General features: G+C 37.2%; 1 protein-coding gene across 1 annotated transcript; it reads left to right on the top strand.

Annotated features, from left to right (window-relative positions):
• Positions 1-9,809: 9,809 nt before the first annotated feature.
• On the top strand, positions 9,810-12,224 carry LOC122082121 (peroxidase 57-like). Its single transcript, XM_042649606.1, has 4 exons — positions 9,810-10,037; positions 11,226-11,405; positions 11,526-11,691; positions 11,782-12,224. The coding sequence occupies exons 1-4, from the start codon at positions 9,810-9,812 to the stop codon at positions 12,222-12,224; spliced, it is 1,017 nt and encodes a 338-aa protein (XP_042505540.1).
• The last annotated feature ends 1,004 nt before the right edge of the window (positions 12,225-13,228 follow it).

The raw sequence follows: 13,228 nt of genomic DNA, 5'->3' as shown, positions 1-13,228 counted from the left end.
CTTCTTTGTCACTGTAGCATAAGATTTGCGGGCTTTCCGATCCACAGGCTGTCCATCTTCATTATTTCTCTCACCCTCCCTCTCCTCCCCTTGCTCCACCGCAGTACCATGCACCACATCAGGAGTGGAGGGACACGCAGGGCGCAAAAAATCCGTGATCAATCGTTGTTTGCCTCTGTCCAGCAGCCGGCCATCGTTTCTTTCCCCTGTCAGGCAGGTCGCTCGATCTCCTTCACCCATCACAAGCCCCAGACAGATCTCCGACAACCTCTCTTCCAGAGTATTCAATCTCTTTTATCACCTGCCTAACATGAGACTCTCATAGCAACTCCTGAGATATGTCGCTGTAAAGATTGCACAATGGAAAGCCTCCTTCGGACGCCGTGAGAACTTCGGATCTGCTCGGCTGCTTGGATCTGCTCGGATCTGCTCCTGGATTTTAATCTTTAGCTCCTTTGTATTCCTCTTCTTCCTGCAAATGGATGATGAACAAAAGCCGAACCAAGGGAGGAAGCGTGCTGGGCGTGTGTGAGAATCTTCCTTCTCCGAATCGTTTTCAAGCTCAACCGAGGAAACCAGATGGTGTCCGAAGGTTCGATCCTTCACTACTTCTTCTCATTCTCCTCCTCTTGATCCTCTAATTCAATCAGTCAGTGCTACTTCCTTGAGAGGTGAAGCGTGAAACCAGTGTTTTCCAAATGAAGAACAACGAACAAGATCGGCGACCAAAGAAAACAGATCTGAGATCTGACACTAAAACAACATCGCCGATCGTCTGTGAGTCTTGAGATCCTTGGCTGCGATCGTTCGCTCTCAGAAATAGCAGATCGGCTCGTTCTTCGCAAAGTTGCAGAGGTGAGATCCCCGACCCTCTCTCCAAGTTGCAGAGTTGAGCTCCCCAACCTGCCCTTTTCCTTTTTGGCGTGAAACCAGTGTTTTCCAAATCTAAAAATTCAATAAATAGAATTTTATTAATAGAATAATGAGAAAGAAGAACCTGTCTAGGAGCATGGGTCCTACACCTAAATGCAAGCTATCTAAATTGATTTGTCTGCCCCGATAAAAGATAAAAATTCTGCCCATATTGGTGCTTTCACGGGTATTCTTAGTGGTCCTCTCGTACTTGTACAGAAGTTGCCCCTGGACAAAAAACTCTCCCTAGAATAAATAAATATTCCTATTTGTCCACTTCTCATCATAAAAGGACAAACCTACTCGACACTTTGGTTTCAATATTGCAGGATCTAACCCATCAAATTTTCAATATAAATTTTTTTGACTTAAAAAAAAAAAGAAGAAGAAGAAGAAGAAACCATTGTTGTTTCCTTCTTTCATGAAACAACCTTCATTTTTTTTTTAGTCAGCATATATATTAAACTGCATCTTCAATTTAACCATCACTGTTTCCTTCTTTCATGAAACGACCTCCTTTTTTTTTTTCTGTTAGTCAGCAAATATATTAATAAAACAGAAGGAATTTATGTAAAGATTTAACGTCCAGGCATACCTAGATGGTGTCAAACATCAAAGACAAAACCATCCCAATACACTGCATCTTCGATTTAACCATCACTGTTTCCTTCTTGCATGAAACGACCTTTTTTTTTAGTCAGCAAATATCTTAATAAAACAAAAGAAATTTATGTACAAATTTAACGTCCAGGTATACCTTGAAGGTGCCAAACATCAAAGACAATATCATCCCAATGCATGGCATCTTCGGTATTGCCATCCATAGGGAGGAAGGAAAGTGCAGCCTTGGAAGAGGCCCACCTTCTGCAATGCCATCAACAATCACTCTCTATCTAGAGAAACTAACTTTTTCTCATTACTTAAACCTATATCTAGGCTTGTACTGGACATCCCAGCTAATTTCAGAAGAAACAAAATTTTGGGCATCCGATCCAACCTAAAGAGATTTGAGATCTTGCCTCATTTTTAGCCAATCTATCTGTCACAATATTTACTTCTAAAAATAATGCATTATCCTCCATGTATCGGCTTCAAGGAGTGGTAGAACCTCCATTGTTTTAAAATCTCCAAAGAATGTCTTTTATAGAGATTAAATTTTAAAATTTACTAAAAAAAAAAAAAAAAAAAAAATTTGTTAATAAATTTAATCAAAAATAAAAGCAAAAACAGATTGACCGATAAACAAACATCGAAAGAATATGATAATGCAACGAGACAAATTCCAAGATAGTAGGAAGAAGAAAAGGCCATAACAGATTAGATAGATTATGACATTATAAGTTAAAAAACCATATGCTAAATTCAAAGAAATCTTGGAGAAAAGTACTGATTTAAATGAGGAATCTTCAATATAAAAATAAAGGGAAAAAATTATTTAGTAATTTGTTTTATAGTTTATTATATTATATAAGAGATGATATCTAGATGTTTTTTTGGAAGTTTAATAACAAAAAATATATAACCTCATTTCTGAAATGGGATGCTTTAATGAGAACGATGATCTGATGAAGTCTCAAGGTAGATTAAGGAAAAAAATGGAAAGAGCCCAGAGCTAGAGAAATGTTACTGCGAAGTCTCAAGATAATTGTTTAAATGAAGACCAGAAAAAGATGACATAATGCCAATGAGTTCATCACTTCATTAACTGAGGGGATCGCATCCTTGATGAAGTTCATAAGATCATCGGCAAAGACAAGAAGAGACAGTTGCAATGGTTTGTATATAAGTATAATTTTAATACCTTTGCTTTTTTTTTTTTTTTCCCCTTTCCCTAAGTGGTTATTTGTATTAAAAAAATGAAAAATAGAAGAAGTAAAAAAGCATACATACAAGAAACACCAGACACTCAAAAACACCGAAGAATGCCTCTCCCACCTACGACATTGTCATCAACAGGAAAACTAACTCGTTACAAGAAAGAAACAAAGAACCCAAAACAATGGGAAATTACATTATTTTGAACCTTGGTTTTAATACCCTTGCTCGACATCCACCCCTGAAGCAAAATTGAAGAACTTTCCATGGCAATGTAAACATGTATGGATACATTGGGTCCCCTACTTAATTCCCCTTTCTCCATTAAAGTGTCCTGTAGGGCTTCCATTTACTAGCACTGAAAACATTGCTGTCTCAATACATGACTTTACCCAATCGACGAATTTGGAATGAAATTTCATCGGTTTACTAAAGGTGTCAGAAACCTTGTGAAGATCAACTTTGACAACCGCATGGTAAACCTGACTAGAGTGTTGTCAGAAATAGACTACCCTTTATAAAAGCCGTCTGATTAAATGACACTAGATGCCCTACCGCCATTTGAAGCCTATTGGCTATAATGATAAACTTATAAAGCATAATGCAATGGGCAATGGGCAATGGGCAATGGGCAATGGGCAATGGGTCAGAACCCACTAAAGCTTGATTTTTGGCCACTTTTAGAAATTAAACATATGAATGTGGAATTAACTGACCAGGGCACAACAGAGCTTCAGAAGAACTATTGGATATAGGGGTGTCAATGGGCCGGGTTGGGTTGGGTTTTTCCAATCCAACCCTAAGGTCTCTTAACTAAACCCAAGCTCTAAGTCGGTCTGGGATATCTCAGCCTAGGCCCAACCCTTAGCCCAACCCAACTCAGCCCTAATGGACAATGATTGGGCTGAGTTTAAACCAATTCAGTCCAACCCAATACTATCGGTTACTTAGTTGCTTGATCTTGATGCATTGCATAGGTCAAGGACCAAAGTTTTCGTATATGTGTAGATTGTTGGAAATGGAAGACCTTTTTATAGAAGTACTCATTAATATTTATTAGCATATTTATATGATTATATACTTAATATACATGGTTAGGTTGAATTAGTTTGGGTTGGGTCAGGTTGGGTTAGGTTGAGACCTCAACCCAAACCCAGGCCCAACCCAACCCTACTTCGGGCCTAAAAATCTCAACCTTAACCCACCCTTTGGACTGAAATCTCAGCCCAAGCCTTATTCGGGTTCAGAGCGGGTTAGGGCTGATTTGGGTTGATCAAGCTTTTTTGACACCCCTAATTGGATAGCTGCAATAAGATCATCAAGAACCAAATCTCAATAGGTTTTGAAGAAGCCAGCATTAAACCCATCTAGACTAAGAGCCTTGCTATCAGGGAAGGAGAAAACCACATCTTTAACTTCCTGAGAAGAGATTGTCATCAATAAGGCAAGTTTTGAGCTTCTTAAAGAGATTTCCTGAAAGGTAGGTTCCCCTATTCCTTTATTTCCTTAGGGTCATCCACCACCGTCCGATCCTCAATTTGCACCAATGCCTCATAATCTCTACCATATTTCCTTATTTCCTTGGAGACGGTTTTGGGTGCAAGTTCCCAAAAATTAAGTGGTTTTAAAAAAGGTAAGTGGTTTGGTTTTTCAAAAAGCTAGGTAGTTTTGGGTTTCAAAATCTATGTTATATTAACCGTTCGATGAAAAAAGACACGTGTCAATAAATTATGAGCCATTGATTGAGAATTGGAGAAACAGGAATTCCAAATCCATCACAGATTACTGTTTTATGAAAGTAGCTGTTATTTCCATCACCAAGTTACAGTCAATGAATCCTTTATTTTTGCCTCAAGAATGCTTCTTCAGCCCTTAATGCTTCCATAACCTTCATCTTGGCTTCCTTCTCAACATCCACCGGAAGAGTAAACAGGTCTTAACCAAGACTTGTTTGGATAGAATGTAAGATACCCGCTTTCACATTCTTTAGCTTCGCTAAGAGGAGCTGAATCATATTGGCTGCTGACCTGCTATCCTATTCCAAGAAACAAAAAAATTGAAGGGCTTGGGCCCAATAAATATGCTATGTTCTTGCAATTGACATGGATGGTAAGAATGTGATTCGAAATCGGTAGTTTGGTATATCAAGAATGAAAGGATTTCATGGTGTTTTCAACAACGTTGGTTATTTTACAAGAGCTTTCTGACTAAGATTAATTGAATTATTTTACATTGTTTCCATAAAATTAATGTAGTGGCTGATGGTCTAGCAAAGCATGCAACGGCTTTACAACAGAAGATATAGAGAAACTTCTAAGTATATGTTAAGTTTGTCTCGAATTCTTGACCCGTTTTGAAGATTGACCCGATCCGACATATTTTGGTGGCGACCCGAATGGGAATTTTTCTGAGATTTGTGATGGAATGGTTCGACTGGATCACCCCAACCCGATGGGTCAACCCACGATTTTGGAGTATATATAATGTACTGTTGCTTGTTGAGAAAGTCATTGTATTCTAGGGTTTTCACGCAGCTAGGGTTTTAAGGCGAGTTTTTTCTCGCCGCTAGTAGGGTGTAATCTCTCTTCTGCATAGTGATTTTCTTCTTCGCCCGAGGATGTAGTACACCACTCTTGTGTGAACCTCGTTAAATCGCTATGTCGTACGGATCTATTGTCTCTTTATTATTCATGTTTCTTGGTGCTTGATCTAACAGTATTTTGTCAATTGTCTAATATAAGGGTCGTCCTCTCTGCTGATGGCAATGCCAAAGGTGGGGAGGAAGACTCAGTTCTATAGTTTCTTTATAGGGGGCTCCTGTTGGAGCTCTGTGCCGCTTAACTGCCAGGACATTGTTCTAGTTATAGGTTTCTCCTTTTCACTTCACATCCATCAATCCAGTATCATATAGGCAGCAATTAAATTCTTCACATCACTTTGGTATATGGGTTCTCCACCCAATTTTTCACTTTAATGCTTAAGGACAATGAAATCTCCTACAAGAGTCCACGGATACCGCATGTCACTGGAAATTTGGTTAAGATAGGGCCATAGCTCCTTCCAAGATTGATCTATGGACATGGATCATCTGGTTTGGTGTTCTTGAGGATGCCCACCTTGACAGAAGAGCTATTCCAACCCACCCATATGTGAGTTGAGGATTAAAGTCTACAATTGTGGCAAGTAGGGGTGTCAATCAGTTGGGCCGTGCTGGTTGCTATTGGGTCTAACATGACTTGCTCACTGTATGATCTCACACCGTGATTAGCTTGTTTAATCAATTGGGCCTCATATGCTAGGCATGATCCTATTTATAAATGTTCAGTGGAGTACCTTCCTTAATCGGGCTAAATGGACCTTGGACGGGCTAATTAGCCATTTATATGTAAATGGGGCTCTAATAGGACTTTAAACGTGTCGTGTTGAGTAAAAAGGCTCCAATCGGACAGTAAATGGGTTCTAAATGGGCTTTAAATGTGTCGGGCGAGTAATTGGTTGGTCCCAATCGAGGGCCCATTGGTGGGTTGAACAGTTGAACCCTTGCACTGGAAATAGCATAGGGATGTAAATGGATTGGATTTGGCTTGGATTACTATTTTCGTATCCAAATCCATTATCAAATGTCATGTCCGAATCCGATCCAATATCCAACGGTATTTTAAAAACTAATATCATATCTGAATCTGGGAATTTATCGGATATCCGGATATTATTTGATCTGATAAATTATCCAATTAATAAATCAATTAATCTGATCTATATCGATTACGGAATTTTGACTCCAATTATCGATTTCATTAGAAATAAACTGCTACTCAGTGCACATTCTAAGAAAGGTGCCAAAATATCCTTATAAAAGTGTTTATAGTGAGGGTAATATATCATATGTATTTGAAACAATATTAAATTAATCACATTTTGCAATCCGATAGTTAATTAATCGGCTGTTATCCGATCTGAAATGGAAATATCCAAACCCTATTATTTTTTTACTCAGATATTGTTCAGAAACCAAAATTCTGGATTCATAAACCCCTGAACGAATTCGAACAGGGATCGGATATGGATTTTTGGCTATCCATTTACATCCCTAACTGGGAACAACCGATTATAAATTAATTGGGCTTGAGCTCGACACATTTATTCGGGCTTTAAATGGTGGGGCTTGGTCTGGCTTGCTAGACTGGGCCTCAAACTGACACCCCTAGTGGCAAGAGCACCAACTTCTCGCAAAAAAAAAAAAAAAAACTCAAACACCATTCTTTAAGGCTGTGTTTGGTAGCCAAAAGAAAAAAAAAATTGTACAGATTCTGTACGGTTTTCCGTTCTTGCAAGTTTTTTCTTTACGTTTGGTCGTCACCGGCGGATAGAAGATTCATTGTCAAAATTTCAAAAATCGTCTCAGGCGGAGTGAAGTTTTGTCATGCCGCCAAAAAAAAATCCTGCCGATTAGACGAGATAACTTTGATTCACAAAGAAATTTTGAAAGAGAGAGTGTCTATGCAGGGGAGAGCGTTGCAGAGTTTCTAGTCAAGGTGAGACTACTTGAGATGGGCCTTGATTGGAGAAGATCTCTTAATTTGGAGGGTAGGGATGACAATGGTGGAGGAACACGATATTGCGTACATGGCTTGTTGTGCATTGGAGAGAGAGAGAGAGAGAGAGAGAGAGAGAGAGAGAGGGTAGGAACATTTGAGCAGGCCTTTTGGTTGCAGAGGTCGTTGGGATTGAATAAGGGTTAGATCTAAAGGTTTCGTTGCTGGTTGGGACTTGGAAGCACACCAGAGAGATGGAGACTAAAAAATAAATAAATAAATAAATAATGACGAATTTTTCGCTCTCATGGTGACATTTTATTTACCAAGGTTTTACCGAAAAAATAAATACCAAGGAAGAGAGAGGTGTTGTGTGGGGGTGTGTGTGAGAAGTGATATAGTGTTTGTTGGGGTAGAGAAACAATGAAAGTGACTCGTTGAATTTATTATTATTATATAATTTTGTATCATTTAAATATAAAAATTTATTTTCTTTTATTTTCCATCGGAAAACAAACAAGTAGAATTTTTTTTTTTTTTCTTTTCTATTCTTTTCTTTCCAAGATTCTTTTTTCTTTTCTTTTCTTTTCTTGGCTACCAAACACAGCCTAAATCTTTCCAATATTAGGCCCACCAAACTTCTATTATTTTATCCCTTGTAGTTTAAAGTTGTCCGGCACTTTAGCTTTTTTACCTTTCCATCTAGCCTCTTGAATTAGGCTATGATAATCTTTCTCCTTATAACATCAATTCTAGACTCTCACTATTTAAGGATCCAATGTTTCAAGATGCTAATCTAATCCTATGCTTTTGGTTTAGCTTCTTACCCTCATTCATCCATGGTGTGAGAACCCTTGATTACTTATCACTGCATCGTGGTTCCGATGCATCCCATCGCTTACAAAAGATGCCCTAACTAACCCTTGTTCATTTTTCACTACACCTGTTATGATTGTGTGGCAAATCGATTATTCTGGCGGGAACACCCTGGCATAATGCTGATAATATAAGGTTTTAAAATTCAAATAAAGAAGAATTTGATTAGATGTCGGCTGCCAACCTAACGAACCAATGCTGTAAGGTTTTCTAATGCTGACTTCCAACTTGATGCACCAACCATCCTCCTTTATCCGGGTTTGGAACCATCAAAAAATGCTAGTGGAGTTATCAAATATATTAAATAATATATTTGTTAATTTTCTCCATGTTACTTCCCTAACTTGGAGATCAAGATTTCCCGGCCTGAACCTCAAAGAAAATAAAATCCCACAGACCATGGTCTGAGATTCCTCTCCATCAAAACTTGGTAGATAGTGACATAAAAAGCAACCTTTTGGGTTTATTGAATATAAATCATTGTTGGGATCAGGTTATCAATGTTGTTGTTGAATATAAATCATTATTTAACCAAAAAATATATATAAATCATTATTCATATATACATATATATATATATATATATAAATTAATTAATCAGTTGATAAAGCCACATGTCAAACAAAAACAATAATTGATTTTTAAATGACAAGTTGCCTCATCTGCGTGGAGGGGCATCCTATTTTTACCTTAGATGATTTACATTTGGTCAGAGATGCATCCCCTTGTATCTTGTGCAATATCCCACTGATGTAGGAAACGCCTAGGCACAATAGGATGCATAAAGACTGTTGTTCTTGTCCACCATGAGCTAAAGATACTCCTGTGTGTTCTCTCATTGATCTATGCATCAACAGGGTAGCGTTTTTTCTCCCTATTATTAATATGGGAAACAGAATGCTATGTACCCGTTTGCGTTCCTATGCATAGATACATGGGAAAGTGGAGGCGAGAGCATGAGCATCTTATCACGGAAAATTTTTTACTACTACTTGGGTTGCAGCCAAGTAACTGCAACCCTATGGTAAGAATCAAGGGAATGGAATCCCAGTGGCAAGTTTGAAAATATCCACGTAAGGTGAATTTTTTCACCCCTACCATTGAGATTCTATTCCCGTGGCTGGTATCAGGGGATGTAGCTACTTGGTTGCAACCTAGGCAACAGCCAAGTTTTGTTCTCTTTTCACAACCTAACTCCACTTCCCCATGTGTCTAGGTGTTCTGACAGGTAGCATTTTCTTTCCCACATTTGTGAAATGAAAGCGGGTAGCATTCACTTTCCCTATTAATCTATACTTCGCTTATTTATCTCCCTTCCAACACCCCCCAAAAAAAAATTTTTTAAAATAAATAAATAGAAAAAGGTTGCCTTCAGTCATATAATTTGATAATTTCCTTCTGTTATTCATGCATATCAACGCCCTTGGACAGTTGTACCTCGGTTGCCTTAGAGTTACGGGGTTGCACGTTTAGACTACTATACTTCTGTGACATTAAGAAAGTGGTCATGCAATCCTCTACAAGGCAAGTGGGAAAAGTTTATTATTAAATTAATTTTGTTTTCTGCTAAAGATCAAGTGGGAAGGACACAAGCTTCAGCTCCTAATTTTAGCTCTATAAATACCAGTCCCTCATTCTTTGTCTTGTACTAATCATTATTCACTTCCGAAGATGAAGGCCTTCTCAACAGTCTCATTTGGCCTTACCTTAGTAGTTTTAGTAAACTACATTTGTTTGTGTTATGGTGATCTGCGGATAGGTTACTACCAGGGGAAGTGTCCTAGCAATCGTACAGATGTTGAGCAGATTGTCAAAAGATCTATATCCGCTCAATTTGGATTGGATGCAACCGTGGTTCCTGCACTCCTTCGCTTGCAATTCCATGATTGCTTTGTCCGGGTAAGAACTAACAAGCTTGTTTAATCTACATTAGCTTCCATTAATGTTAATCTTTACTGTTATTTGAGAGAAGCGATAGTGAAGGGTACTTTAGGTATGTCAAGATATTGTTTTCGTACCTAGCATTTGAGATTCCCTGCTGATGGTAATGCCGAAGGTGGGGGTGTTCCTCTTCTGCTTTCTATGATCTTGATGTACTTTGATTTTCTTCTTTTCTTCTTAATGAAATTTCTAAACTTTTAGGCTGTGTTTGGTTGCCAAGAGAAGAAAAAAATAGAAATTTTTTTTTTTTTAAAGAATTTCTCTTTGTGCTTGGCATGTCCTGATCCAAGAGAAGATTCACTTTTTGAATTTCAAAATACCCTAGGCTATGTTTGGTGGCCAAAAGAAAAGAAAAGAAAAGAGAAGAAAAGAAATGAAATGGTAAGAAAATAAAAAAAAAAGTATACGTGTTTGATTACCATTAGAAGAGAGGAAAAGAAAATGAAAGAAAAGTTTTTACATTTTCTCATGTTTCCTTGTGTTTCTGGAAAGTCTTTTTTTTTTTTATTATTATTTTTTTTTGGGGGGGGGGTGGTGTGGAGCAAAAGAAAACTTCAGTTTTAAAATTCAAAAACCGAATCTTCTCTTGGACTAGGACATGCCAAGCTCAAAGAAAAATTCTTAAACCAAGTTTTTGTATTTTTTTTCTTTTCTTCTCTTGGTTACCAAACACAGCCTTAGGAATTGTGAAGTTTCCTTTTGCTCCAAAAAATATATAAAAAAAAAATCTTGCTAAAAACACAAGAAAACATTAGAAAATACAAAAACTTTTCTTTTCTTCTCTCTTCTAATGATAACCAAACATACAGTTTTTTTTTTTTTTTTAATTTCATTTATTTTCTTTTCTTTTATTCTAGATTCTTTTTTCTTTTCTTCTCTTGGCTACCAAACATAGCCTTGGCGGGAAAAAAAATAGTGTTGAACTAATGAGGTAGTTTGTGGTTTCGTATTATGTATATTATGTATTAGTTTTCTTTTGTTAGCGGGTTAGTCTCTTTTGCTAATAGCATTGCCAAAGGCGCAGGAGATGCTGTAATTATCACTTTTTCTTTTCTTTATTTTTTAATACAATTGATATTTTAGCCCAAAAAAAAAAATATTTGCGGTGAATTAATGTTCATGGGAGTGTTGTGTCTGCATGAATAGGGATGTGATGCATCAATACTCCTAGATGGCCCTAAAAGTGAGAAGAATGCACCTCCAAACTTAACTGTGAGAGGTTATGATGTCATTGATAAAGCTAAAGCTGATGTAGAGCAAAGCTGCCCGGGCATCGTCTCTTGTTCTGATATCATTATCATGGCTGCTAGGGAGGCTGTTGTCTTGGTGAGAGATGTTACATTCTATCTCTATTTATGATGATTGTGTTTAGAAGAGTGTGCCCAAATACTTATATCGGATTACTCACATCTGAGGTGGGATTATTATTTTCGTGTTTCTTTACAGGGTGGAGGACAGTACTTTGATGTAATGACAGGGAGAAGGGATGGCCTATATTCAATCGCAAGCCAAGCTGTGAATCTTCTACCTGCTGCTGAAATTTCAGTGACTGATTCTATTGCATTATTTGCAAGTCTAGGAATTGATGTTCCAGACATGGTTACTCTCATTGGTAAGTAACAATCTACATTTTTTTTTTCTTAAAAATTCAAATCTGTACAAAGAAATGTGTGGGAACTAATTAGAAATTTATTATGTTCAGGTTCTCACACAGTAGGGGTTTCACATTGTTCTGCCTTCCAGGATCGTCTCTACAATTACAACAACACAGGAAAGGCTGATCCAACTATGGATCGTGGTCTACTTAACTCACTAAAAGGGACATGTCCCCAGAACGCAACAAATGACAACTTAGCTAATTTGGATCAGAACCCTTTGAGTTTTAACATTGTAGACAACTCCTTCTTCATGCAGATTCAGAACAATAAAGGAGTTATAGGAATTGATCAAGAGATAAATCAGGACAAGAGAACTAATGTCACAGTGCATCTGCTAGCCAATGATAATGTGATCTTTAATGCACAATTTGCTGCTGCCCTTGTTAAATTGGGAGCTGTAAATGTACTTTTAGATCCTTTGGGAGAGATTAGGACTTTGTGTCGATCGACTAATGACGCTCCTGCCCCTCCACCAAGTAGGCGTTAACCTATTATAATCTTTGTCAGTTTGAAAATCTGAGTCTATGAAATCCAGGTTTGATCGGAATCATAGATCAAGAAATAATCCTTATTCTTTTTAACACATTTTTTATTTTTTATTTTTTATTTTTAATTTTTTTCATTTTAGGGTTTTTGGATGTGTCTCATCTGCATTCTGCAAAGTGGAAGTGAACAGAAATTCATTTCTATTGTAAAAGTTCAGTTTGGGCAATTTGTTGAGCCCTTAAGTGTTTAAGCAAATTAATAGCAATGTAGAGGAGATTAATTGGGTCTCTTTAGTCATTTTGTTGTGATTAATATACAAATTTGTACCTTCAAAGAAGAAAATTAAGTAAATCGTTGGACAAGCTCTGTGTTCTTATGCTAATTAATCCAGTGGAAAAGCTCTTAAGTATATTCTAATGTTAGATTGGACTCCAACTTTTGCTCTTGGGGGGTTTTTCTCGGGTACAAGTCTTGAGTAGATGTTTGTCATTACATCTGCCATGGTCATGGCTTGCAATCTCAGTTCTTGGATTGGAATCGGTCTTGATCGATATCGATCTCGATTGTTCTGAATCGGATTGGATTAGACAGAATTATTTTATTTATTTATTTATTTTTAAATCATATTTTTTTATTTTTTTATCCTTCGGTCATACCAATGGATCACGACCAATACAAATCCTATCCAGGCGATTTTACCGGCCCTGATCTGATTTAAACCATAGCCATGGCGGAAAAGAATAAAACCGTTTGATTCATTTCTTTAATAATAATGAATTAGACATCAAAACCTGGTTTTCACCGGTGAGAGGAAAAAAATACATATATAGCTAACCCATCTAGGCCCTTTTTTGTTTTTTTAATTAAAATAATTTTAAAAAATAAATTAAGGAGAAATGTTTTCTGTGAGAGAGTGTGATTTCTGCACTTGTGTGAGTGCTAGTGGGAATTCATGAAGAAATAATCATAGATATCTCATTTTCTAGAGCAGTGAATGTTCACGTA

Source organism: Macadamia integrifolia, chromosome 6, assembly GCF_013358625.1.
Source record: "Macadamia integrifolia cultivar HAES 741 chromosome 6, SCU_Mint_v3, whole genome shotgun sequence".
Classification (NCBI taxonomy): domain Eukaryota; kingdom Viridiplantae; phylum Streptophyta; class Magnoliopsida; order Proteales; family Proteaceae; genus Macadamia; species Macadamia integrifolia.
The sequence above is the reverse complement of the archived record's forward strand: the minus strand, read 5'-3'. Positions and strand labels throughout refer to the sequence as shown.